The following is a 23,637-nucleotide window of genomic DNA, read 5'->3' on the forward strand; positions in this document are numbered from 1 at the left end:
ACAGTCCAATCCACTTAATTTTATAAACACATTGAAATATCTGAAATATCTCAACAACCCTGGGCTGGATTGGCATAAAATCTTGTACAGATATGTCAGCATTTAGCTCAAAGCATCACAGAGTCTTCTTTATTTTGGCTTTCTTCAGGAAAGTTTGCAGACAGGAATTTGTGTGAGTGTATTTCCTTGTTTGTTTTAATAACCTCCACACATTTTGTAATCTCTTAAGTATAGATATATCGCATTCTCCTCCTCCAGGACACGTGAATTTACTGACAGCAAAAAAATGTTTTCTTGTTTGTGTAATCTGAACTCACAACTCGAAAAGGTTAAAAATCAAGATCTGTAATGAGGTTTAGGTAAACTAAATTGATTTATTTACCCTTTTTAATGTATTTGTATTCCAGTCAAGATGTTTAGTTTAAAAATCAAAACTGACAATAGAAAAGCAAATAAAAATGACAAAAAATGCATGTAGATTTTCTAATGCTTTATTCAAAATGTAGTGCATCCAGCTTGCTGCTTCCCAACACCAAATATCCTGATCTCTGTCTGTAAATATATTCAAAGTCAGTGTCAAACCATTTCAGAATGAAGAAGCAGAGCATTTTAATATGAGACTGCAGCTTGTGAGTATTTAACTGTGGAAACAGGTCGTGTGATCATTTTTGAAAAGGTACGAGGGGGTCGTTTAAGGATTTGTGCTGCTGTACACCAATCAGCGTCGGTGGCCCCATTGCACAGTGTGTCAACACAGGCGATTGGTAGACCCTCAGATGATTGTAGTTCTCTCCTCCAACATGAACCTAGAGGAGAAAGAGAGGTAAACTGGACTTCAGAACAAAAAGTCATCTGTTTCATCTCTTATGTTGCTGAACAGTGAAGATCATCTACCACCAGGGATGTGTTTAACTATTTTTTTGCTGTCCTGCCATGAATTTGACATGACATTAGGTTCAAATGATTGTCACAATTAAATCAACTTGTATATCATACAACACACAACTGAGGTTTTCAAACTTTGTCTTTCAAATATCAGAATAGTATTTACCTTGATGAGGAAGTTCAGTTCTTTCACAGTTTGTCTGTATTTCACTGCTTTGAATTCCTTATAGTCCTGGCCTGTCTCTTTTTCCACTGCGCTCTTCACCTGTGTGTGAATGAAATAAAATATGATGTAAATCTAGACTGAAATGAGTTGTAAGCAGAGGTTGGGGGAAAAAAAACAAAGGTAGATTGAAGCTTACCGAATCGCAAATCATCTGAGTTCCTCCATCTGCGTTCTTTGTCTCACCCCATTCTCCAGACATGTTAGCCATTGTCACAAGGTTTGTTGAAGTTAACAGAAAAGTCAACTGTCTGCCTTTTGATGTGTCTCAAGAGTTTCTGCTGCTTATCTGCTGCATGTATTTATACACAGTAACCACCCCTGGATACGCCTGACAGGTGGCTCCACTACATGCTGGGTGGAGCTGCATGTGTAACCACAACCCTGACATGACTGTGATCTTTTTTTCCCTCTCTGATGAATTCCTCTCCAGATTTTAGATGAAGATGTTAAAAAAAAGGATGTGTCAGATCTCCATAGATTATTGTGACCGTTTTCAAAAAATGCAAAATTATGTTGCATGTGATTAAAAACTATAAAATATAATTATATTATTATTATTATTATTATTATTATTATTATTATTATTATTATTATTATTATTATTATATAATGAATTTCAGAAACCTGTTTTCACTTTTATTCTTTGGAAAACAACCAGCGCATCAGCCTGTTTGCAATCGTCAAATACAAACCCTTTGTCAGTGATTTTAGCGTCAGACACTTATGCTAAAAGCCACCTTTCCACCTTTCATGGTGGCATGATACTTCACCAGATGGTGTAAATTACACAGCCACACAAAACCTGTCGCAGTCATATGATACCTCACTGGATGACGTCTTGTATTAGGGGCTTGAAGGTCCCTTTGGCAGGAGAGTTGGCGGATGGGTCCAACAAACCCTGGACCTTCACCCAAGAGCCTGCTGTTCACTTCCTATCTGAATGTCGCGCCAAACCATGATTTTTTAAAAACCTAACCACATACCTTTGTTGCAGAAAACTATAAATAAAGTCCATAAACCCATAAAAAGAGACTTATAATTTTTACCTGTTGCTGTTTTTGGACTGTCTGCCTTTGTGTGTTTTTTTTAAGTGTGTTTTTTAAGGTGTTTTAATTGTGTTTTATGGGAACTGTGTGTATTGTATTGAACCTGTCAAAGGAGAATTTCTGTTACCGTTTGGGACAGACAATAAAGTTGATCTATCTATCTATCTATCTATCTATCTATCTATCTATCCACATGCTTTTGTTGACATGTGGCATTGGTCTCTGGAAGATCAACAGCAGACATACTTGCTCTCTGATACCTCCAGAGACTCTGGACTATAATATTATACAGATATTATGGAAGAAAAATATCATAAACTCACTTCTGAGTAGCCATAAAAGAATGCATGTTATTAAATAATGAGGGGTAAATACTGCAGAGAAAATGAATCCATGAAGCCATATGAATCAAACAATCAATCAAAAATACTGTGACATAAAATGGTAAGATATAATTTTATGTGAAATGCAATTTCATTTGTTTGCATTTGTTTATTCAAAACTGTGTAATAATAAAATAATTGTCTATGCGAGTTCATTTCAGAAGCTCTCAGTAGCTAAGAAAAATACGCTCCTTGTGTATAAAGCAGACTGACCTTCAAAGAGGAAGGTGTAATCTTAAAATCATAAATCAATCGAGAACCAGGAGCTATGTCAACAGCAGCCGTTTAGCTGGCACAAAATCTAATAGCAGTGTACTGATTAGATTTGTTTGGTTTGCAGTATCACTTCTGTGGAAAAATGTCTTTGTCCAAACAGTTTGTTTACATTGCATACCAGCTGAAACTTTATGCTCTGGCCTGCAGCTATTTCACCCAATCGATTACACCGAAATAAAAGCAACATTTAGTTTTTTAATTTTTTTTTATTTGATAACTCTCATTTCTCTGTACTGAGACCAGTTTTTCAAAACCGTCCAGACATTTCTCTTTACCATAATTTAGCTCAGCACAAAACAAAACACTTGATACCAACCAAATTTTAGCAATCTTTGCATTTTAGCAAAGCATTTTATCCTCAGGTGCTGGAGATGTGAAGAGAGATCCTGCAGAGCTGCTGCTGTGTGTCTGGATCTGCTGTGTCTTCTTTTTCTGGCAGGACTCATAACGTTGGTTGGCCTATGTGAGTACATTGTCAGCAAAATAAAAACAAAAACCATAAGAAGAGTGTACTGGTTGACAGTGTGCCTTTGTTTTTTTTTTATGTGTCAAATGCAGTTACCAAGAGCAAAACCGAGCTGGAGATGGAGATGGACCTGTTAACTGAAAGAGACCAGTTACAGACCAGTTATAACAACCTAATTAAAGACAGACAACAGTTACAGACCAGTTAAAAAATCCCAAATAAGCAATGGACCAGTTGCAAGAAAAAAAATTAAAGATCTGACCACGGAAAGAACTGATCTTCAGGGAGAGCTTGAAGGGAAGCAAAGCATGATTTTCCTGAAAAAACTGTGGCGCGAGTCCTGGCTGCTGAAAAGCTGCTGCTGAGGTTTAATCCTTCATGTAGCTGGGAGCAAAACTGCACTTCTGGTCTGAGTTTCTATAATGGAGCTGCTGAGGTGCTGTAATGAGTTAGAAAAATAGGAGAGGGATAAAGGTGCAAACTGCAGTGTGAGCAATGAAAGGTGTTGGAATGAGAGTGTTAGTGTATAAGCTCTTAAATGAGCATTAAGGTACAAAGAAGGAGTCATACAAATGCTGTGGTTAAAATTTGGCTGCTTTCTACTTAGAGGGAGTGAATATACGTGTGTCCCTTTGAAAATACGTCTGTGTGCTTTGTTATATCATCAGTAACACCTGACTTGCGTTGCCTTCTTTAAGTTATAGTATCGCAGCAGTTTCACTGAAATGTCAAGCCAATTTTTAGACACGTGGATTCGTAAAATGATTTCCTTCTTTGACGGGCCACAGCATTTGTATCTGTGTGTGTGTGTGTGTGTGTGTGTGTGTGTGTGTTGGTGGGAGTATGTGCATGGTTCACGTCAGTTAAAAAAAACACCCAATGCAGTCAGCTGTTGAGGGACTCCTGGGTCAGACGGTCAATTAGTAGAGATTCATATGAGAACAGTAGCAACTGGACATCAAAAAACAAAAATTAAATGTCAATAATTATTTTATATTTAAATATTTTTTAAATTAATATTCATCCCTGACATTCTTAAATATTAGACTTTCTTCAGAGCTGCTTCAATGTAATGATATAGATATATGTTTTTATAAATTAGATAAAGTGCAGGCAGCAGTTTGCTACAGTAGTACAGAAACATTTAACCAGTAGAGGTCAGGGCAAGAATGATTATCTACCCAGTCATTTCCGAGTCATTTCTGCTGTTTGCTTTGACTGATAGTTTGCAAAAATCCTGCATCTTTCATGTGAATAATTCCTCCCTCAGAGACTATATTTTAGCATAGAATCATCTCATGCACATGGAGAATCATTGAAAATAAGTTAGTGGTTTCAAACTAGTGTTAGTATGTATTTTTAGGATTTTGCATCCTCCATAGTTCGAGACTCTGTCTACCTCAAGTAAATACCTGCCCATATATGGTGAAGTCTAAGTGCCTGCAAGTTGACCACAGATGCCTGAGATGGACCAGTGCCAGCAAATTTAGTAACACAAACACATTCCTCCCTTCTTCCCTTCTCAGAAGAACCTTAGTACCTGACATGTTAGTAATTGATACCAACCATCTATGTCATGACAACTGCATAAATACCACTGTCTTTTCCCTGATTGTGGTCGAACATCTACCTGCATGTTTCTTTCGTTCCTGTGTTGACCCGAGTGCTTGTAATAAACGTTTCCTGATTGAAGCTTCAACTGGTGTCTCCGTTCCTCAGTTTCATCACAGAAAATCATCCTATAAACTAGCAACATTTGTTTTAAATAATAGCTCTAAAAAGTGTACATCTTGGCTTTTCTGATATTGTGGAAAACACACTGTCTGACCATTTTTGAGCATACTGTATATCAGCCAACAACTGACTTTTCCATAATCTTCTCATCAAATACAGTGCTACAATGGCAGTTTTAGGAAGTCCTATTTGTGAACTGAAATCTGTTGGCAGGGACCAATTGTTAAAAATTTGGGTGATTTTTTTTTCTTCTGGGGTGCTGTACCTATCTCTAAAACTGCTATAGAGGCTGACACAGGTGAAATAAGGGGCACAGAGAAGACAATACAGTATATAAAAGAGAGAACAGTAAAGTGTTCAACCATAAAAAATATATAGTCCAATTTGTTTGTTAAAGGATAGTTTAATTTTAAAAACTGACTGATTTCAAATTAAGTGATCTGGGAAAAAATCCACAGTGCTTGTGTGCATCTACGCATTCTTTGTCTAATGAAGCTGTTATTTGCCCTCATAAGTCTTAGTTAGACAAAGCATGCAAGTATCTTCCAAACTCTTCTTACTGCTTAAAAAACTACAAAACTCTACAATACATTTCCTCTTTGTGCTATTACCCCTGAATTGCGACTCTGCACAGAAACACTATTTGGGTTAACAAAATATTTATATTTTGGATGTGTTTTCCCTTTCATTCAACCCCTGACAATCAGCTGATGCTGCCGTTCGAGATTGAAGATGTCAACTGTAAACATCACATCCATACTAAAATAAATGACTGAAAAAAGTATGCAGATTCTTTGGATATACTTTTTTCTTGAACCTCTGAATGTCTGTATACCTTGTGGGTTTTTTTTTTTTATAACTTACTATGTTGTTGTTGATGTTACTTTTATTTTTCAAACAGTTCGAGTCAGTCTCACTGGACACTGCAGTTCTGTCTTCACCAGTGTAACTCCTCAAGGCAGAGTGAGCATCAGTGAGGTTTCCGGTCTGCATTGTGATCTCAGATTTATCTTTGTAGACAGCCATATTTTACCCTCAGGGTTGAGGGCAGTTTTAGTGGTAGTTTCTGTGATCTGCTCCTTCTTTTATGCATCGCTAAAAATGCAGACCACCTTTATGAATTTGATGAAAATTCAGCAAAACACGTAACTTTTTTATTATTTATTATTATACAACAACATTATTGTTGCAAAAGTTAAGCCAGTTTAAACACATAAATATTATGCATAACATAACGGACGGTTCAGATACAAGCTCAGCAAAGACAGAGGATGTGGTTTGTTACACCCTAAATTCAGCAAAACAAGTATCACTATGCTTCACCCAGTAAAGCCTGCAGAACAGATCTGTACATGTATTCCAATAAGAACACTCTCCAAAAGAGACCTCATATTTTACTTTTTCTTGAAATACAACACTACCACACTCTTTTTAATTTTTGGCATTATTGTTGCAAAGGTTAAGCTAAACTTGTGAGCCAAAATAAATAAAAACAATACTAAGCCTATTATGCACACACATGCAAGTTAGAAATGAGCATATTTTTTAGGTTAATTTGCAGTAGTACTGTTGCATCAAAATAATTGTGAGGAATTGTGTGAACGATGTTTTTAAGTATAGTGCACTATTTTACCTATAGTGCACAGGTAAAATGTAAACTTTTAAGTTTCAATAAATTGTAATTTTTGAAAAATAATTTTCCTAAAACATTTGGCAAGGTTTTTTTTTTTTTTGTAAAGATAATCAGTTACCACAAACGTTTTGAGCATTCTGAACTTATTTGGGTTTACAGTGCATTTGTTCAGGATTCACTAGCATCACCTACTATATGCCTTTCCACCAAATCCACTCTTACAGTGTTTTGCTATAGACTTTAAATTAATTAAATGCAACAGAAATTGTAAGCGCTCCACTATGTATGTATTAGTGTGTGTGTGTGTGTGTGTGTGTGCACTTGTGAACACATAACAGTTGACCTAGCCATAGTTACACACTCCCCAACAGGGCTCAAAAAAGCCAACAGGTGACATTTTTGAAGTCCCCTCTTGGTCATGCTCTAAATCATACTAAAATCATGTCTTAAACTCTTTGGCGATTTTGTATTTTAATATCAGCCGACAGAGGACCCGAGGGTGTGTGAGTAATAATTTCCATACTCAGCTTTGCTCCTGCTGGCTGGAGCAGTCATTTTAATGACTCATTCACACACAAGATGTTTTTGTTGTTGTTTTTCTTAGGATTTTTCTTTAAAAATGTCTTTGAAAAAATATTTTAAAAGCACATTAGCAGTAATTTTATGAAAGAGGACTTTAAAAGTAAATTTTTTATTTTTTCCCCCCAAATGGCCACAAAGGGTTACATGGCAGTCCCCTGCTGGTAATATTGGAGTGTGTGTGTGTGTGTGTGTGTGTGCGTGTGTGTGTGTGTTTTCTGTACACAGGTGAAAAACAGTACAGATTTGTTTCTGTGAGCTTTCATTAGGGCTCAGTGTTTATTTCCTATGTCTTTTTTTTCTGTTTCCCTCTCCCTCATGTGAGTGTGTCTGTCCATTGTCTACTCCCCTGTCTGTGTGTGAGTGTTGTTTGTGTGGAGCAGGGCGGGGTCATGGAGTGTGGCACACTGATTATTCACACACCTGCAGTTCATTACTCACCTGCTGTTGATCATGTAATCAAGCCTGTACTGCTGCAAGATAAAAGGACCGATGCATTCCTCCACTCTCCGTCAGATTGTCTGTTAGCCACCAGTGGTAGTGGAAATGCAGTCTGGAAATGCAGCTTTTAAGGGCAATGGGCTCTACTTCTCAGAAACAGGACAGTGAAATGAATATTGGCCCGATGTCAGGATGTGGATGAGCAAAGGACAAAATCAGTCACTGGAGCCAGAGGGTAGATTCAACATGGTTAAACTGTATTGAGACCCTGTTTTAGACAAAATAAAAATATTGCAGCCTGAGTCAGCAAAATTTCTTTTAGTAAATATGGTTCACAAGGTTCACTTCCTCCTTTGATATGTTCAGGTTTCCTTAATTGTAAATTTAGACAGTAGGTTCCACATTTGAGTCAGTTAAGTCAGTTTTGGATACATTTTCAGTTCTTAGTTCAGTTATATTTCTGGGTCAGTTTTAGTTCAGGCTGCACCTGATTATATTTAAGCAAAGGGGATGTGAAGCTTGTGACACAGTCCTATTATACTGGAATCAAAATGAGATAGTGATGGAAAAGTCATTTCACTCTTCAGGCAGGATGATGAGATTCAACAGTGGCTCACTGTTTCCTTCGTCAAGGACAGAATCCTGAATCCAAGATCTGAGGCACTTCAGGGGCAGCCTCATCTCACTTCCAGGGCCCCAAAATATGCCAATTTGCCAGTGGCATCTTAGTGACACTGTGGGAACTCTTCAGCATCTGTAGAAGAGGCATGGCGCTTTCAATCTCATCTTCAAACTCCAATCTAAACCCATTTGCGGCATTTTAGATGTTCAGAACAACAGATGTATTTTAAAAAGCGCGGAGGTCGGCTGAGTGGGGGGGTTTTAGAAGAGGTGGGTGGATCCAACAAGTACAGGACTTTGACCCAGGAGACCATATCACATGTGAAACTGAAAGTTATTGTTCAGTTAATTTGTCACGTCAGTCATTTGTCAGTTATTAGTTGCATGAGTCATTGGACACGTCTACGACAATCTTTAACTAATCCTAAACAAGTGGGTTTGTTGCCAAAGCTCACGAGTCAACCCGTATGTCCCTTTTTCCACAGTGCAAAAGGCTGCCCCAGGTGTTACTGTAATAACGCTGGGGGCTTCCGCTCAAGAGTCAAAATAGGACGAAGGATGAAATATAAGATCATGTTGTTTGGGAAATTCTAAAAAAAAGGACTATTACTGTCAGTCCCAAAGTTTCTATGACCATAGTCAGTTCAGAATTCTCAGTTTTCCACTTTAGCAAAATGGTTATGATAATTAAAATGGTTTTAACACAGCCAGGCTGCAGTGCATAGACTTCAACACCATTCTGCAACTGTACAAAATGTGATCTTGTGTCAAGTTCTGTTCATGCGGGTATGTCTATTTATGTTTTATGTTTAAATGTGTTCTTGGGGCGCCTGGTGGCTCTGTGGATAGAGCAGCGCCCCATATACAGAGGTACATCCTTGCTGCAACAGCTGCGGGTTCGATACCGGCCTCAGCCCTTTGCTGCATGTTGCTTCTTCTTTCTCACCCCCTTTCACACTCAAACTGTCTTGTCCATTAAAGGCAATAAAAGTACAAAAAATAATCTAATAAAAATTAATTTAAAAAGTGTTCTCCTTGTGTATAGTGCCACTTTTACTTCTTGAGTTCTCCCACCTCTTGTTATTACCTCATGTGTTTCACCTGTGTCTTGTTTTATTCACCTGTGTGTAGTTAGTAATCAGCCCTAATGTATTTAAAGCCCAGTTTTTCCTCCATTCAGCTGCCACATTGTAATTGTCGCTGTTGCGTGTTCATGCTCTCCAGCCTTTTTCTCATGTGTGGTTACCTACTCTTGACTCTGCTTGTATTTATGGACTTTGGTTTCTTTTGTGATGAACTATTTTTGCTGGCTGCCTTTAAGTGTATATAAGTATATGACCCCTGATAACCTCAATAAAAATTTGGGTTTGATGAGATGTTCTTGGTGTACGGTGCTTTTCTCTGCATTAGAGTGCCAGTTTTGTGACTCAAATGCAAAAACAATTTTTCCTAATTTTCTTAAAAGACAGACCACAACATGTTTGATTCAGTGTTTTTAAATCCAGTGACTATGCTTTAAACACTGGGGTCCCGCAGGGGTGTGTCTTGTCACCCATCCTCTTCTCCATATATACAAACGAAATAAGCTGTAGTAGTGATGGACTGACACTCATTAAATTTGCAGATGACATGGCTCTGATTGCCTGTCTGACAGGTGAAAGCTTCCTGTCGGCCTACAGGCCGTATGTGAACACCATGGCCCTCTGGTTTAGGAACAGCTCATTGGAGCTGAACATCTCTAAAACCAAGGAGCTATATTGTGGGGGACGTCAAGCGCCTGAATTCCTGAATAGTCTCACCCTCTCTCTGGGCCGCTCATTCTGGAGTGGCAGTTGGTGGAACAGGTCAATGTCTCTCGGTACCTAAGACTGACCGCCACCTGTCCTTCACACAACACACAGACAGCACCTACACGAAAGCAGCAGTGATTGTTCCTTCTGAGGAGGCTGAAGAGCTGTAATGTCAGACACGACATATTAACTACAGTATATCGGTCACTCATTGAATCAGTCCTCACATTCAACATCATATCCTGGTATAACTTTACCACTGAAAAGGACAAGAATAGAGTACTTCTCGCCAAAAAAAGAACCCAGAAGAACTTGTATATTTCTACTGCAAAAGGCATCTTAAATAAGACCAGATAAACACTACTTTTTAACCTGCTTTTCACTTATGCTTTTAATAACTTATTGAACTTTTAGTATGTTTAATGTGCATCTCATGGATGTGAATGTTATGTTTTTGAGCTTTAAACCAAAGGTGATTTTCTGTCACTATGTGATAGATTATAAAGTTTTCTTGATTCTTGATACGAAATTGTTACACAGAAGTACTCAGTTAGCAGCAAAATGAAATGAACAACAAAGCAAATTCAAGTTTTTTAAATTGTTATAACTAATAGAGACATTTTCTTTAGCTTTAGCCTGCAATGCCTTATTGAACATTATTTGTGTGATTGCCTCTGTTGTGTTGAATGAACTTGAATAAAAGTACAGAATGCATCATTCTAAACAAGAACAGGATCTTGAACTGCGAGGCCAGTGAAGAAAGCGCAGAAATATTCACTGAAAATTCCTGTAAGGGTTTTGTAATGGACTCCTCATACTGCTGACTTCTCAGAAATAAAATAAATAATACATTTTATGTAAGGGTGTCGGTAAAAACATAGAAAATTAGTAATATCATAATCACAAAATCTAAAACAATTATTCAGTTATCAACATTCTATTAAACATATAAAACACAATTTTAATGTCCATAAACATCAACATTTATTCATGAATATATTTTTGGCATTCAGGTTAACACAATTCATAGTTCATCCTCATTATGTTACCTTAATATTTATTAAAATAGCTGTATTTATATGTTTGTTTAATATATGTTACAATAGTTACATATATTATAGTTTTTATAGTAGACAGATGAGCAGTCTTTATTTATGAGTCAAGTGAGTGATGCTGATTACCTAAATTTACACGATTCACCAAAATTCAACCAGTTACATGATGAGTCTGAGTCAAAAACTGAAAGTGTTTTGAAGCAGCAGCTGGAGTTCAGCAGGGACCTGGTTTTCTCCAGACAGCTGAGACAAAGTCTGGCATTCAAAACTGATTATAATGGGCTTTATGTAAATTTTATGTTGGCAGCCAAAATCCACCTGCAACCTATGGTCGACTGCGTAACAAATTATTTCTGTGATGATATGGTAGCATCCCAGAAGAAGCTGCTCCAAATCAGACGTGAGAATTCATACTGAAAAGATGTATGTTTGCCAAATATTCAAACTTTTTTTGTGACATTATGACTTAATATTCAAAATGACATATTATACAGTAGCCCTGCATGTTGTCATAAAAACTGTACAAGGATGGTGATTTTAACAAAAAATGTCAAAGGGAGAAAAACAAAGTAAGAAAATAACATGTAAAATAGAAGAAGGCTGTTTTGTTTATTATTATTATTATTATTATTATTATTATTATTTAATAAACTGGGAGGATTTATGAGAGTGACCACAGATTCTGTAGATATGATGGACCACCACAAAAGCAGGGTCACCTCTGGACTTGAAAAGTGAACAGGGAACAGATAAAAGGCCCTGATCAGATGACCGGAGAAGACGACCCAGGGCTCATTAATTCTATTATGTATACAGGGGCCAGACTTTGTAGGGCGTTATATGGGATTAATACAATTTTAAAATTTATTCTGTGTTTAACTGGAAGCCTATAAAGGGAGGTAAGAACTTGGGTGATAAGTGGCCGAGGACCAGTATGTGGTAACAATAACAGAGATATAACATTGGATTGCTGAAGTGGTGGAGGTTAAACTTCATATAAACTTTAATGGCTGTTGTTTATTGTGTTGAATTGACTTGCGTTGTGTTGCTTGTTTGTTTTTTGGGGTGAAATCAGACAGCTTGAGTCACTAAAAAAATGCCGGAAATGGTAAAGCAGAGGAAAGTTTGCCTCTCGGACGGATAATAACATTTCAGGTACCCAAGGATCTGCACAGATTACAACTGGAGCAGCAGTCCAAGCTTTTAGTATGAGATGGGAAAAAAAAGACAACTTTATGAAAAAAAGAGGAAGAAAAGACTGTGATAATGTTGTTGCGTAAGCAGAAGGAAACTTAAAAGAAGAATCAGATCAGAGACCAGCATCATTCAAAGAAAACACTTTGACCAACACCTTCATCACTCTCCAGTGCAAGTCCAGTCCAGTCCAAACATGGAGATGGTTTTCCATGAAGAGGAACCCGAGATCTTAATGATAACTGAGAACCTCCATGATGCCTCAGCCGAGAAACCTGATTCAAAGAGTCGCTTTGTTGAAGACAGTGAAGTGTCTGCTGCTGTTCCAGGTGAGACAGAAATTCTGCAGTTTGACAATGTTGAGGTTCACTTTTAAAAAGCAATACAAGCAACACTTTTAACTTCAATGTTAATCTTCTCTTTTACATCAGACTTAAATTTTATGTCATGCAAGCGACATATTGTTTGCATTTCATAGTTATTTGTTTTCTGAGTTTTGGGTGGTCAGCACTTGTTTTGGATGGAGCACTGTAATTTCCATGTCTTTATGATTGAATATATTAAACCTTTGAAAATTTAATTTGTGAATTTTGTTTACTTGGAATTACTCTGCAAAAGAATACTTGCAAAAGAAAATAAAAATGCTGCAATATGCAACAAAACTCTTATTGTAGCATTTTGATTCCATTTCAGTGACATATAATGCGAGGTAGCACCTTGTCTAATGACAAACAATGTGTTACTCTTGTGAGACATTTGTTATCAGTGCTTGTGTACAAAACAGTTGAGATTTGTGTGTTTTGGTTGCATTTGTGATGTCACTGTTGAACTTAGCAGCAGTGCTGCATGTTAGTAAAGAGAACTGAGTGGGTAATTTTTTTAATGAACTTACTACAGACAATAGACTTAAAGCAATATGATTATAGCAGATACATGAGTAAAGTGGTCTGCAGTACTATAATTTTTTGGACGATTCTTAGACTAAGGTTATGGTTATGTCTCCAGGGAAATATTTCAAGTCATTGTAATGTCTGATTGTGTTGTGTATGTGTGTGTGTGTGTGTGTGTGTGTGTGTGTGTGTGTGTGTGTGTGTGTGTGTGTGTGTGCGCGCTTTGGACTGTGTATCCCAAAAGCTTCTCTCAACATTTACCTGTGTGACAATATTTCATTTCACCTTCAGGTACTGAAGAGGTGGGGAACAGCTGCTGCAGAGATACAGCAGTGTTTCTGCTGTGTCTAATCTCCCTGTCTGGACTCATACTCTCTGTTTCCAGCATTTCTTTGTTTTTTTACATGTCAAAGACAGTTGCAAGACGTAACTCTGAGAACAACCTGATGAGACAGAGAGACCAGTCAGACACCAGCTACAATAACCTGACAAACGAGAATGAGCAGTTGCAAAACAAAATTAAAGCCTTGACCATAGACAGAAATGATCTTCAGAGAAAGCTTGAAGGTAAGCTGTACAGCAGCTGCCATACAATGTGGTGATGTAGCGGATTAACAGTAAAATTCAATTACACAGCAGTTTCTAATACTTTGTCCTGTTTGGTAGAGAAATAGAATTTATGCCACGCTAAGATCTGTAGAGAGGATGAGATACAAAGACAAATTTTATCAAAATCACTAGTGATCACTGTAAACTTGCAAAAAAAGCTAATGGTATTGTATTCCGTGAAGTAGTGAAACAAATGCCATGTGATTTATAGATTAATATAACAAAAAAATGGGAATTATGTTTTTTTTTTAGACATTGAGGCTAGTTACAAAAACCTGACAGAGGAGAGCGAGAAACTGAGGAGGAATTTGGACGGCTTCTGTAAGTATGATGACGAAATTATTTTCTAAAATGAAACAAAAGCAAAGGTAGAGTTTTAGAAAACACCTTGACTCTTTGTTAATTCTTGTTTTGAGATATTCATGATCTTTCTTTGTTTCACCAAGCCTCAGAAGGATGGGTGTATTTCAGAGGTAGTTTCTATAATATTTCTTCTGCTGAGAAAACCTGGCAAGACAGCAGACAAGACTGTCTTCAAAAAGGTGCAGACCTGGTGATTATCAACAGCAAAGAAGAACAGGTGTGTGGGTGTGTGTGTGTGTGTGTGTGTGTGTGTGTGTGTGTGTGTGTGTGTGTGTGTGCGCATGTGTGTGTGCGCATGTGTGTGCGCGCATGTGTGTGTGTGTGTGTGCGCGCGCATGTGTGTGTGCTGTGTTAAATTTCTGTTATGTTGTTTATAGTCTGCACCTTTCTTTTAAACAAGGATTTCACAAGAAAGTTTGAGAAGTACATGTGGATTGGTCTGACTGACTCAGAGACGGAGGGGGTGTGGAAGTGGGTGGATGGGACTCCACTGACTGAGAGGTTCACACTTTTTAAATGATAATTTAATGAGCACTTTGTGCTTCATGGGTGGTGTTCTCTGATAAAAACTTAGTTGTGTTTGTTTTCATTTAGCTACTGGCATTCTGAGGAGCCGAACAATAAGGAAAACGAAGACTGTGCTGAAACCAAGTACCATACTGACGAAAAAAACTGGAATGATGGAGTCTGTTCCCTGTCACATGTGTGGATGTGTGAGAAGAAAGTCCTACCATGACTCTGCATCCACGCCCACCAGACAGTACAGAACACTAGGGCTTATAAATGCTTTCTCAGTATCAGCTGAACACAGGATGAGATATAAGTGTTTTCCTATTGTTTTGGAATTTCATTGTGGACTACGGTTTGTACGAAGCAACATATGGTCATGTTGACACACTAATCATTTTCAGGTGTAAATAGGATTTTCAGATTTAGAAACTGGTTATGACTGACCATGAATCATAAACATACATAGAGACAGATGCCCAAGTAGGTTCACTGCTCTTGTTACAAAGACTTATGAAAAATAGGTCATGCATGCTTTGATTTATTGCTAAACTAGTGATTGCTGTTTCCTCATTAGTTGAGATCATATACTGACTGAAATCTCGTGATGTCTACTTTCACTTCAGTCTGGTTAAATTACTGTAAAACCAGTCACCATGGACCAGTCGGTCAGAGGTAATCTGTTCTGATTACAGCTGTGGGAGAGGATCAGATCTTGATAATGGATTGTTAAAAAATAAAACAAGAGGTTGTAAAATTGGATTAGATCATATAGAAATTCATCATATGACTTTCCTCAGTTTGAGTATACACTGCACAATATTGATATCCAATAGCTTGTCTTTTGCTGTCTTTCCTACTACAATTACAACATGTTTCTAAAGTGAATTCTTTTAACTCTGTGCACATACATCTATTACTTGATTTCAAACTGACTGAGTAGACTACACAGTAGGGCGCAACAGCAGAGAAGGAAACATCAATAGACATGGGATATGAAACGCCCTAATTGCCTGTTCATGTAAATCTAAATGACAGATGTAACCAAGTCATAATGTGGGGGACACTGTTGTTAACATGACAGACACACTTGTATTGTTTTTCAGGAAAAACATTGCCTGTTTTTGAAAGCCCACCAACTCACCTCCAACTCTACCAGCTATAACTTCTTTTGTGTTTTAATAGTAGATATTATTCTGTGTTTTAAGTTGTGACTATTATTATAAAAATGCTAATAGATCATGAATGAGCTAATAAACATTTTCAAGTTCTCAATGCAATAATTTCATAGTTGTGGGGTTGTCTTTCAGCTATAACAATTGTGTTATAAATGACAAGTCATTATTCCAGGGTTCCTTATGGTGGTGCTGGAGGCCAGAGCAATGCCATTTACAGAAACTGTATCATCCAGAGATTCGGAGGTGTTTGGAGACAAGTAAAATAACTTTAGTAGTGACTGAATTTAGCAACGAAATTGCAGGTCTTCCAGGTTTAATGTCCTTAAGACATGCCTAAAGTTTAGTGGACTGAACTAGTTTCTTCTGGCTCGATTGATAGATACAGTTATGAATCATCTGCATAGCAACTGAAGTTCGCAGTGATGTATAATAAAGTTGCCTAAGGGAAGCATAAAGTGAATAAAGTTGGTCCATGCACAGAACCTTGTTGAACTCTGTGACCTAACTGAGATTGATCTGATAAAAAGGACTTAAACTTGATTCGTACAGCTCCTTTAAGGCCAGTTAAATGCTCTAGTCATTGTAATAGGATGTGATATTCAGATGTATCAAAAGCAGCACTTAGCTCTAACAAGTCGAGAGACTATCCATTGCAGGTGTTACTCTTAACATTTATTGCCAAATAACTGTCCTCTACATGAAAAGTTCTTCCCACACTTTAGGTGGAAGTATATTTTGGTACCTTAACTGTTATAGTGACCACATCCTCTGTCTTTGCTGAGCTTGTATCTGAACTGTCCGTTAGGTTCGCATAATATTTATGTGTTTAAACTAGTTTAACTTTTGCAACAATAATACCAAAAACTAAGAAGAGTGTAGTAGTGTTGTATGTAAAGAAAAAGTAAGATATGAGGTCTCTTATTGATAGTGTTCTTATTGGAATACATGTACAGATCTGCTCTGCAGGCATTCCTGGGTGAGGCATAGTGATACTTGTTTTGCTGAATTTAGGGTGTTAAATCTTAAAAGAAAAAACATGTCAGTGTCAATTTGCAAGCCTCTAAATGATAAAGATCTAATCTCTATATGATAAAGTTGCTTCATTTCTTCAAGGAAGGAAAGACATGAACTTTAAAATGAGGAACAAAGGCGGTCTTCATTTTTAGTGACGTATAAAAGAAGAAGCAGATCACAGAAACTACAAGTAAAAATTTGATCTCACTCCTGAGGGTAAAATATGGCTGTCTACAAAGATGAATCTGAGATCACAATGGAGACCGGAAACCTCACTGATGCTCACTCTGCCTTTAGGAGTTACACTGGTGAAGACAGAACTGCAGTGTCTGGTGAGACTGACTTGAAGAAGTACATCCAAAGAATCTGCATAATTTTTTTCAGTCATTTTTTTTAGTATGGATGTGATGTGTACAGTTGACACTTAAATCTCTTCAATTTCGAACGGCAGCAACAGCTGATTGTCAGGGGTTGAATGAAAGGGAAAACACATCCAAAATATTGATGAATCACCGCACTCTGTGTGTGTGTGTGTGTGTGTTTGTGTGTGTGTGTGTGTTTGTGTGTGTGTGTGTGTGTGTGTGTGTGTGTGTTTTCTGCACACAGGAGGAAAATTGTACAGATGCGTTGCTGTAAGCTTTTGTCTTCTGTGTGTGCTACAAGTTTCTCTAAACACTTCCCTCCGTCTTGCTTTCTGTAAGTTGTATTAAATTAAATATTATACTACAGATGTTGCCATTTTCTTTGTGATACCATGGCTGTCTGGTTTGTAGCTGTATAAGAGAATAAATAATGTTTTCAGATATTCAACATCTAATAATACTGTCAGTATTATGAAAAAATCATGTAATATGGGAAATCTTGAGGTGAACTGTGTCTTCAGTTGTTGATATAATCTGATTCTGTTGCAAAATAATGTTAGCCTCAGGTCTTGATGCCTATTGTAAAAATCTGACTGAAGAGAGAGACAAGTTGAGAAGCACCAACTTTGGTAAGTATTGTGATCAAACTCCAATAATAATAAATAATCAATAATCCAACACTGTGCATATAAAATACAAGTAATACAAGTATCACAAGTGTTACCTGTCATATAAAAAAAAAAAATAGAAATCTCCTTCCAAAAGGACTGATTTTATTATGCACTATTATGAATTAAACCTGTGTAATATTATGGGACATCTAACTCCAAAATCATGGGTGTGCAGATGCTGCTACAACAGCCTCCAGGGAAATTTGGAATCTGAGATTTGCTCCAATTTAGCTACAAGACTGACTAAGTGAATACTGGAATTACTGTTACTGCATTGTCTATTTCTCACTTCAAATGTTCTCAGAAAGCTTGTGTAATGTACCATTTATCTGTAAAATGAAAAAAGTAAAAGTACGCTAAAATATGTTTCTGAAAATTTCAGCAGATATAACAAGAGGTTGTTTTTACTGTAGCTTTGATGACTAATAGTCATTAATTATTAACATTCCTTTGCAAGTGAAAAGCTAACGTGTCAACTAGGTATCGAGGAGAGTTGTAAAAACCTGACCGAAGACGGAGAAGACTTGAGGAAGAAGCTGAGTAACTTTGGTGAGTATCTACATAATTGCAGAAGTACTAGTGGTGAGCGTACAGTCACAAACCTCCAGTTCATTTCCGTAGAGAGTGGTTTGTGTTGACAAATATGAAACAAATTGTATTTGTCACTGAAATATCAATGGGACATGGAAATTCTGCCATTAAGTGATTTGTTGTGGAAATGCTCTGATGCTGTTGCAAATCATCGTAACCTCTTTACTCAAAATGGCAGCATCACAGCAGAGTTCCTGGGCCAGAGAGCGAGACGAGCTGAAGAGGAAGCTGGATGACTTAGGTAAGTGATGGACGAATGTCATATCAGACCTAAAGAATTTAATACAAAGTGAAAAACCAATATTGGCAAAATCTAAGCAGCTTAGTAGTTTTAATTTAATCATTTATTTAAACAGTGTCACTGAAAGGAAAATACACTAACTGTTACACACTGAGCAGTGACGCCACATTTACAAAACCAAATTGAAGTCTGTAGCTCAGAGGGCAGGGCAGGTTATCCACTGACTGAATTCCCAGGTCCTCTTGTCGATAAGTCAGTAAAACTGAGTAGTTTATGTTATCAAACATTAAACAAACTACCTGTTATTAAAACATTAATGGAATTTGGAAATACTGTGATTTTTTGTGATCATGCCCTGATTCTGTTGCAATTTACTCAAAATGGCAGGTACCCGGCAGAACACCCTCACTGGAGAGAGAAACGAGCTGAAGAGGAAGCTGAATGACTTTGGTGAGTGATAAATCCAAAAAACCAAAGTTATAGACCAATACTAGCAAAGTCTGAGTGGCTCAGAAGTTTTTACATTTTTTTAAATTTAATCCCTGATTCAAACACGTGGTCTCATTGGTTAGAAAATAACACAGTTTTCCACAGTTAACAATTTACTAACACTAATGGGTGACCAGTCAAGTTGCCCTTACATTTTACATCCATGTCTGTGAAAACATGGATGTTTCACACACACAAGGCCACAGTGGCACTGATCTTTTGATCACCAAATCTAATCAATTCCTCGTCTAGTCCAAGTGAACATTAGTGCCAAATTTGAACTAACTTTCTCAAGATATTCTTGAGATATTGTGCTCACAATAATAGGGGAGATGGATGGATGGACAGATATACGGACAACCTGAAGAGATAATGCCTCCAGCCTTGACTATCCAGCAAGGAGGAATGAAAACAAATCCAAGTAACGGTTGCTGTGGGTCAGAGGGTCGAACAGGTCATCCACTGAGCACAGGGCTGGGGTTTGATTCCCAAGTCCTCTTATCCATAAGTCAGTATGACAGAGTAGTTTGTGTAATCAATCAAACCTTTCATTAAAACATCAATCGAATATGAAAATTCAGTTTAAAGTAATTTGTTGTGGACATGCTCAGATTCTGTTGCAAATCATTGTAACCTCTTAATGGCAGCATCACAGCAGAGATCCTGGGCCAGAGAGAGAGAGGAGCTAAAGAGGAAGCTGAGTGACTCTGGTAAGTGATGGACTAATCTCATACCAGACCTGATGAATTTCACACAAAGTGAATGTAAATGTAAATGACGTAAATATATCCAAGAGCAAAACCCTCAGGCCTCAGACCAGTGTCAATAACCTCTGTTTCCCAAAAGCACAATGTATGTTTATAAGTGTCTTTATAAAGCACCATGGATGCATTTTAATTCATTGTGAATGTATTCATAGGGCATTATAGTTGTGGTCACCATAAACCAATGTGACACCCTTATAGAGTATATGACATTGTAGTTTTTCATTCAATATTCATGTTAAATATTGAAGAAAAATTGACTCCAAGTCACAATTTTCAGCCTGTAGAATTTTGTTGTTTGTTTCTGTAGGAGAGAGTGGTTTGTGTTGACAAATATTTAACACACTATACTTCATTAAACTATTACTAGAATATGGAAATTCTGTTTTAAAGTCATTGTGGTAACACTTTCTATGAAGACCACATCTATAACACCTTATGAGGACATTTATGGTGATGCTTACTGATTCACTCTATCAGCAGTCACAAAACATTACAGATGTGACTTATGGATGCTTTTGACTTGTTATAAACTAGAAGTTGACTGATGGGGCATATAATGCATTATAAATACCTAAAACACATCAACAATCAACTGTAAGGATTCATAGTTTGATATTACAGTTCATACTGTATCATAACTTATCATTTAATGTGTTAAGTCAAGTGACATACATATTGATACATTTATAATCATACATGCTTCATCACAATTATTCATTGTTGGTGTTCAGTGTAGTATATATTCATGCATTTATAAGAATATATGCTCCATCATCAGTTATTAATACCCACCATACACAAGAATACTTTGAAAACACACTCTCTGTGTCAGAAGTCAAAGGGTTTTTAGGGTCACTATCTTATGCAGTTCTTTGTGGACATGCTCCGATTCCGTTGCATCATTTTATCGTAATCTCTTTACTCAAAATGGCAGCATCACAGCAGAGTTCCTTGACCAGAGAGAGAGACAAGCTTCAGAAGAAGGTGAATGACTTTGGTAAGTGTGAGTATGATTTATCTAATCCAAAGCGAAGATCTGTACTAGCAAAATCTGAATGGCTCAGTATTTGAATGCCTCCCCACCAAGGATAGCTATGGCCCAAGACATAATATTTTCAGGTTGTCCACCTGTCCCATTCTCGTCAATGTATCTAACATGTCAAAAACCGATCTGATGACATTTGGTGGTCATAGGTCAAGGTCAGTGTGCCCTGGTTCATCCCATTCTTGTGATTGCAATAGCTCAAGAAAACTTTGAGGGAATTTTTTTCAAAATTGACACAAACGTGCACTTGGACTAGACAATGAACTAGTTCAATTTTGGTGGTCAAAGGTCTCTGTGATCACATAGGCTTGACAAAGAAGGGCTGTCAATTTAAGCTTTGTTCCTCTAAAAAATAATAGGGTAAATGTATGAGAAGATAATCCCTGTGAGCATAAACCTCAGGTTTCAAGCCATTCCATTGTTATTTTCTACTTTCAAGACAAGCTCACATTAACTTGTGACTAAAATTCCCAGTCCTAAATTTGCTGTGCACTCTCAAAGTAGTTTTACAATGTCCCTCTTCTTGTGTTTGTTGATTACTGAAATGTTTTGATTCTTTCTTCTGTCGACAGCTGTCTATTTGCCCCAAGGATGGGTGTTTTTTGGAGGCAGTTTGTATTTAACTTCCTCAATCAAGAAAACCTGGCAAGACAGCAGAGATGACTGTGTGCACAGAGGTGCAAAACTGATGATTATCAACAGCTATGAGGAACAGGTGTGTGTGTGTGTGTGTGTGAATGTGAGTGTGGTTGCATGCATGTGTGTGCTTAAGTGTGTGTGACATTGGTTAAATATTATGTGATAACTTTATGTTTCACTTTAAAAACAAGGAATTTGCAAGAAAAAATAAAAAGACAATGTGGATTGGACTGAGTGACAGAGCCACAGAGGGGGTGTGGAGATGGGTGGATGAGACTCCACTGATAACAAGGTGCATACACTCTTTAATTCAGATTACATCAGAACATTACCTGAGTAGACCTTGGATTGTTAAGAAATGATCATATCAATGATAACAACACATGATATACCCATAACTGTTGTTTTGACTTTAACTCGGCCACATTCTGCATACTGCTGTTTATTAAATGATTGTTGGTTTGTGTTCTTTGTTAAAAGCGTATTTGTTTTTCATTTCAGCTTTTGGGGCAAAGGGGAACCCAATAATTATGAAGGTAGAAACGAAGACTGTGTGGCAGTAAACTACCATGGTGACACAAACAACTGGAATGATTTAGAATGTGGAAGTGAAAACTTCTGGATCTGCGAACTGAAAATGGATCTATGAGTCTGGGCATAACCAAACTCTAACCCAGCGTTGTTACGTCATTTAACAGATTTATTTACCACTGGGATTTCTTTTTTTTTTTTTTTTTTTTTTAATTTAAAGGCACAAACAATGACATCCTGCTAATATGGTATCAAATCAGAATATGATTCTTTGTGTTGTTCTAGGGGCAAGTATAAACAACATATTTTGTCCTCTCAGTTTAAGTGACATGTTGTTCCTTTCAGTGCAAAATTTTAAGGGTTACAGATATTTTAATGTGTCTTTATATGTTTCTTTGGTTGCTATTGTGTCCAGACAGAATCCTAGAGCTCCCTTTGTTTTTTTATGGTGATGTATACTTTCATTTCATTGGGTCTAAATACTGTTATGTTTACTACTTAACTTTGGACTAGTTTGTTTTGTTGCGTTTGTTGCTTTAAAAGCACCATGGAAATAAATGTATAATATTGTTGGGTTTTTTTTTTACCTTGATATTGTTCTTGTCACTTTATGAACATAAATATTAGCTCCCAGTGTAAGAAAACCAGCTTCTACTAACCTTGGTGTTCTCTGAATTCAGAATAACCCGGTTAAAGATTCTTGTTTAATCAGTCAGATAATAAAAAATAAAAGAAGCACTCGTGGGTTTAATTTTGTAGACACACTGTATGTCATTGATGAATAATATGAATGATGACTTTCTTTGGAGAAATGTTGGTTATTACCTTTAAAGTACACACAGTGGCCCATTTGTGTTTTCCTATTTCTGCTGTTCTACCACCGCCTCGATCAGTGTGTAAGGTAAAGCTGTACATGTGGGTGTTATGTGAGTTTTTTAAGGTGTCTTTAAATAAATGTTGCTATGGCTGCCGTCCACAGCAGTACATTGCATGGCACAGACTGAAGCGACTTTCAGACTTGTCAAAACTGTGACTCTGAATGATTCTGTCAGTGTGGACTACCACATTATTGTTTGAAAGCTTCCCCTCTTTTTTTTAAGTAGTTGATTGACTATGAATATTTTAGACAAACTTTTCTGGCATGTGTAACAAGCATCACAGTACACTGGGACAGTTGTTATGGTGGAGTGACTGTATGTAAATCCATTTTGCAACCTGTGCATAGTTCAGTAAACCACTTAAATACACCGATTTAGTAGTTCATACTTTGAAGCTTATAATATAGCAAACTGGCTATTTCAGGGTAAATGGTTTTTGACAAATGCCCCTGGTTTTCCCTTATTTTGTCTTGGACCTCTTAAAATTAAGTGGGCAAAGAAAAATATAGCCAAATGTAAACTAAGAGCATAGT

At 37.1% G+C, this 23,637-nt stretch overlaps 3 protein-coding genes across 4 annotated transcripts; 2 read left to right on the forward strand and 1 right to left on the reverse strand.

The window, feature by feature from the left end:
- Positions 1-475: 475 nt before the first annotated feature.
- On the reverse strand, positions 476-1,404 carry LOC148189925 (cystatin-B-like). The gene is made up of 3 exons (XM_088075636.1): positions 1,248-1,404; positions 1,052-1,150; positions 476-806 (listed from the first exon to the last, which is right to left on the reverse strand). The coding sequence occupies exons 1-3, from the start codon at positions 1,317-1,319 to the stop codon at positions 663-665; spliced, it is 315 nt and encodes a 104-aa protein (XP_087931762.1). The 5' UTR covers positions 1,320-1,404; the 3' UTR covers positions 476-662.
- Positions 1,405-11,802: 10,398 nt separating this feature from the next.
- LOC148189926 (uncharacterized) lies at positions 11,803-16,358 on the forward strand. Its single transcript, XM_088075635.1, has 6 exons — positions 11,803-12,658; positions 13,511-13,786; positions 14,081-14,149; positions 14,275-14,408; positions 14,592-14,692; positions 14,786-16,358. Exons 1-6 carry the CDS (start codon positions 12,526-12,528, stop codon positions 14,925-14,927), a joined length of 855 nt encoding a protein of 284 aa, XP_087931761.1. The 5' UTR covers positions 11,803-12,525; the 3' UTR covers positions 14,928-16,358.
- A 707-nt stretch (positions 16,359-17,065) lies between these two features.
- Positions 17,066-23,227, forward strand: LOC121941683 (uncharacterized). Of its 2 annotated transcripts, XM_088075620.1 has the most exons (11): positions 17,066-17,222; positions 17,497-17,586; positions 17,813-17,881; positions 18,404-18,472; positions 18,693-18,755; positions 19,143-19,205; positions 19,892-19,954; positions 20,946-21,008; positions 21,629-21,771; positions 21,887-21,987; positions 22,197-23,227. In XM_088075620.1, the coding sequence occupies exons 1-11, from the start codon at positions 17,114-17,116 to the stop codon at positions 22,342-22,344; spliced, it is 981 nt and encodes a 326-aa protein (XP_087931746.1). In that variant the 5' UTR covers positions 17,066-17,113; the 3' UTR covers positions 22,345-23,227. The 2 variants fall into 2 exon arrangements, with proteins under 2 accessions (XP_087931746.1, XP_087931747.1); XM_088075621.1 differs by lacking the exons at positions 19,892-19,954; positions 20,946-21,008.
- Positions 23,228-23,637: the final 410 nt, after the last annotated feature.

The sequence above is a fragment of the Plectropomus leopardus genome, chromosome 3 (assembly GCF_026936395.1).
Source record: "Plectropomus leopardus strain MGB_pleo_1.0 chromosome 3, ASM2693639v1, whole genome shotgun sequence".
In the NCBI taxonomy this organism is placed as follows: Eukaryota; Metazoa; Chordata; class Actinopteri; order Perciformes; family Serranidae; genus Plectropomus; species Plectropomus leopardus.

Excerpts from the sequence above, each read along its gene's own strand:
- LOC148189925 (XM_088075636.1), bottom strand. The coding sequence starts at position 1,319 with ATGGCTAACATGTCTGGAGAATGGGGTGAGACAAAGAACGCAGATGGA. Across the intron at positions 1,151-1,247 it reads CTCAGATGATTTGCGATTCG|GTGAAGAGCGCAGTGGAAAA; the intron begins GTAAGCTTCAAT and ends ATTCACACACAG. Across the intron at positions 807-1,051 it reads AACTGAACTTCCTCATCAAG|GTTCATGTTGGAGGAGAGAA; the intron begins GTAAATACTATT and ends TTTCTCCTCTAG.
- LOC148189926 (XM_088075635.1), top strand. The coding sequence starts at position 12,526 with ATGGAGATGGTTTTCCATGAAGAGGAACCCGAGATCTTAATGATAACT. Across the intron at positions 13,787-14,080 it reads TCTTCAGAGAAAGCTTGAAG|ACATTGAGGCTAGTTACAAA; the intron begins GTAAGCTGTACA and ends TTTTTTTTTTAG. Across the intron at positions 14,693-14,785 it reads GGGACTCCACTGACTGAGAG|CTACTGGCATTCTGAGGAGC; the intron begins GTTCACACTTTT and ends GTTTTCATTTAG.
- LOC121941683 (XM_088075620.1), top strand. The coding sequence starts at position 17,114 with ATGGCTGTCTACAAAGATGAATCTGAGATCACAATGGAGACCGGAAAC. Across the intron at positions 21,009-21,628 it reads GAAGAAGGTGAATGACTTTG|CTGTCTATTTGCCCCAAGGA; the intron begins GTAAGTGTGAGT and ends TTCTGTCGACAG. Across the intron at positions 21,988-22,196 it reads GAGACTCCACTGATAACAAG|CTTTTGGGGCAAAGGGGAAC; the intron begins GTGCATACACTC and ends TTTTCATTTCAG.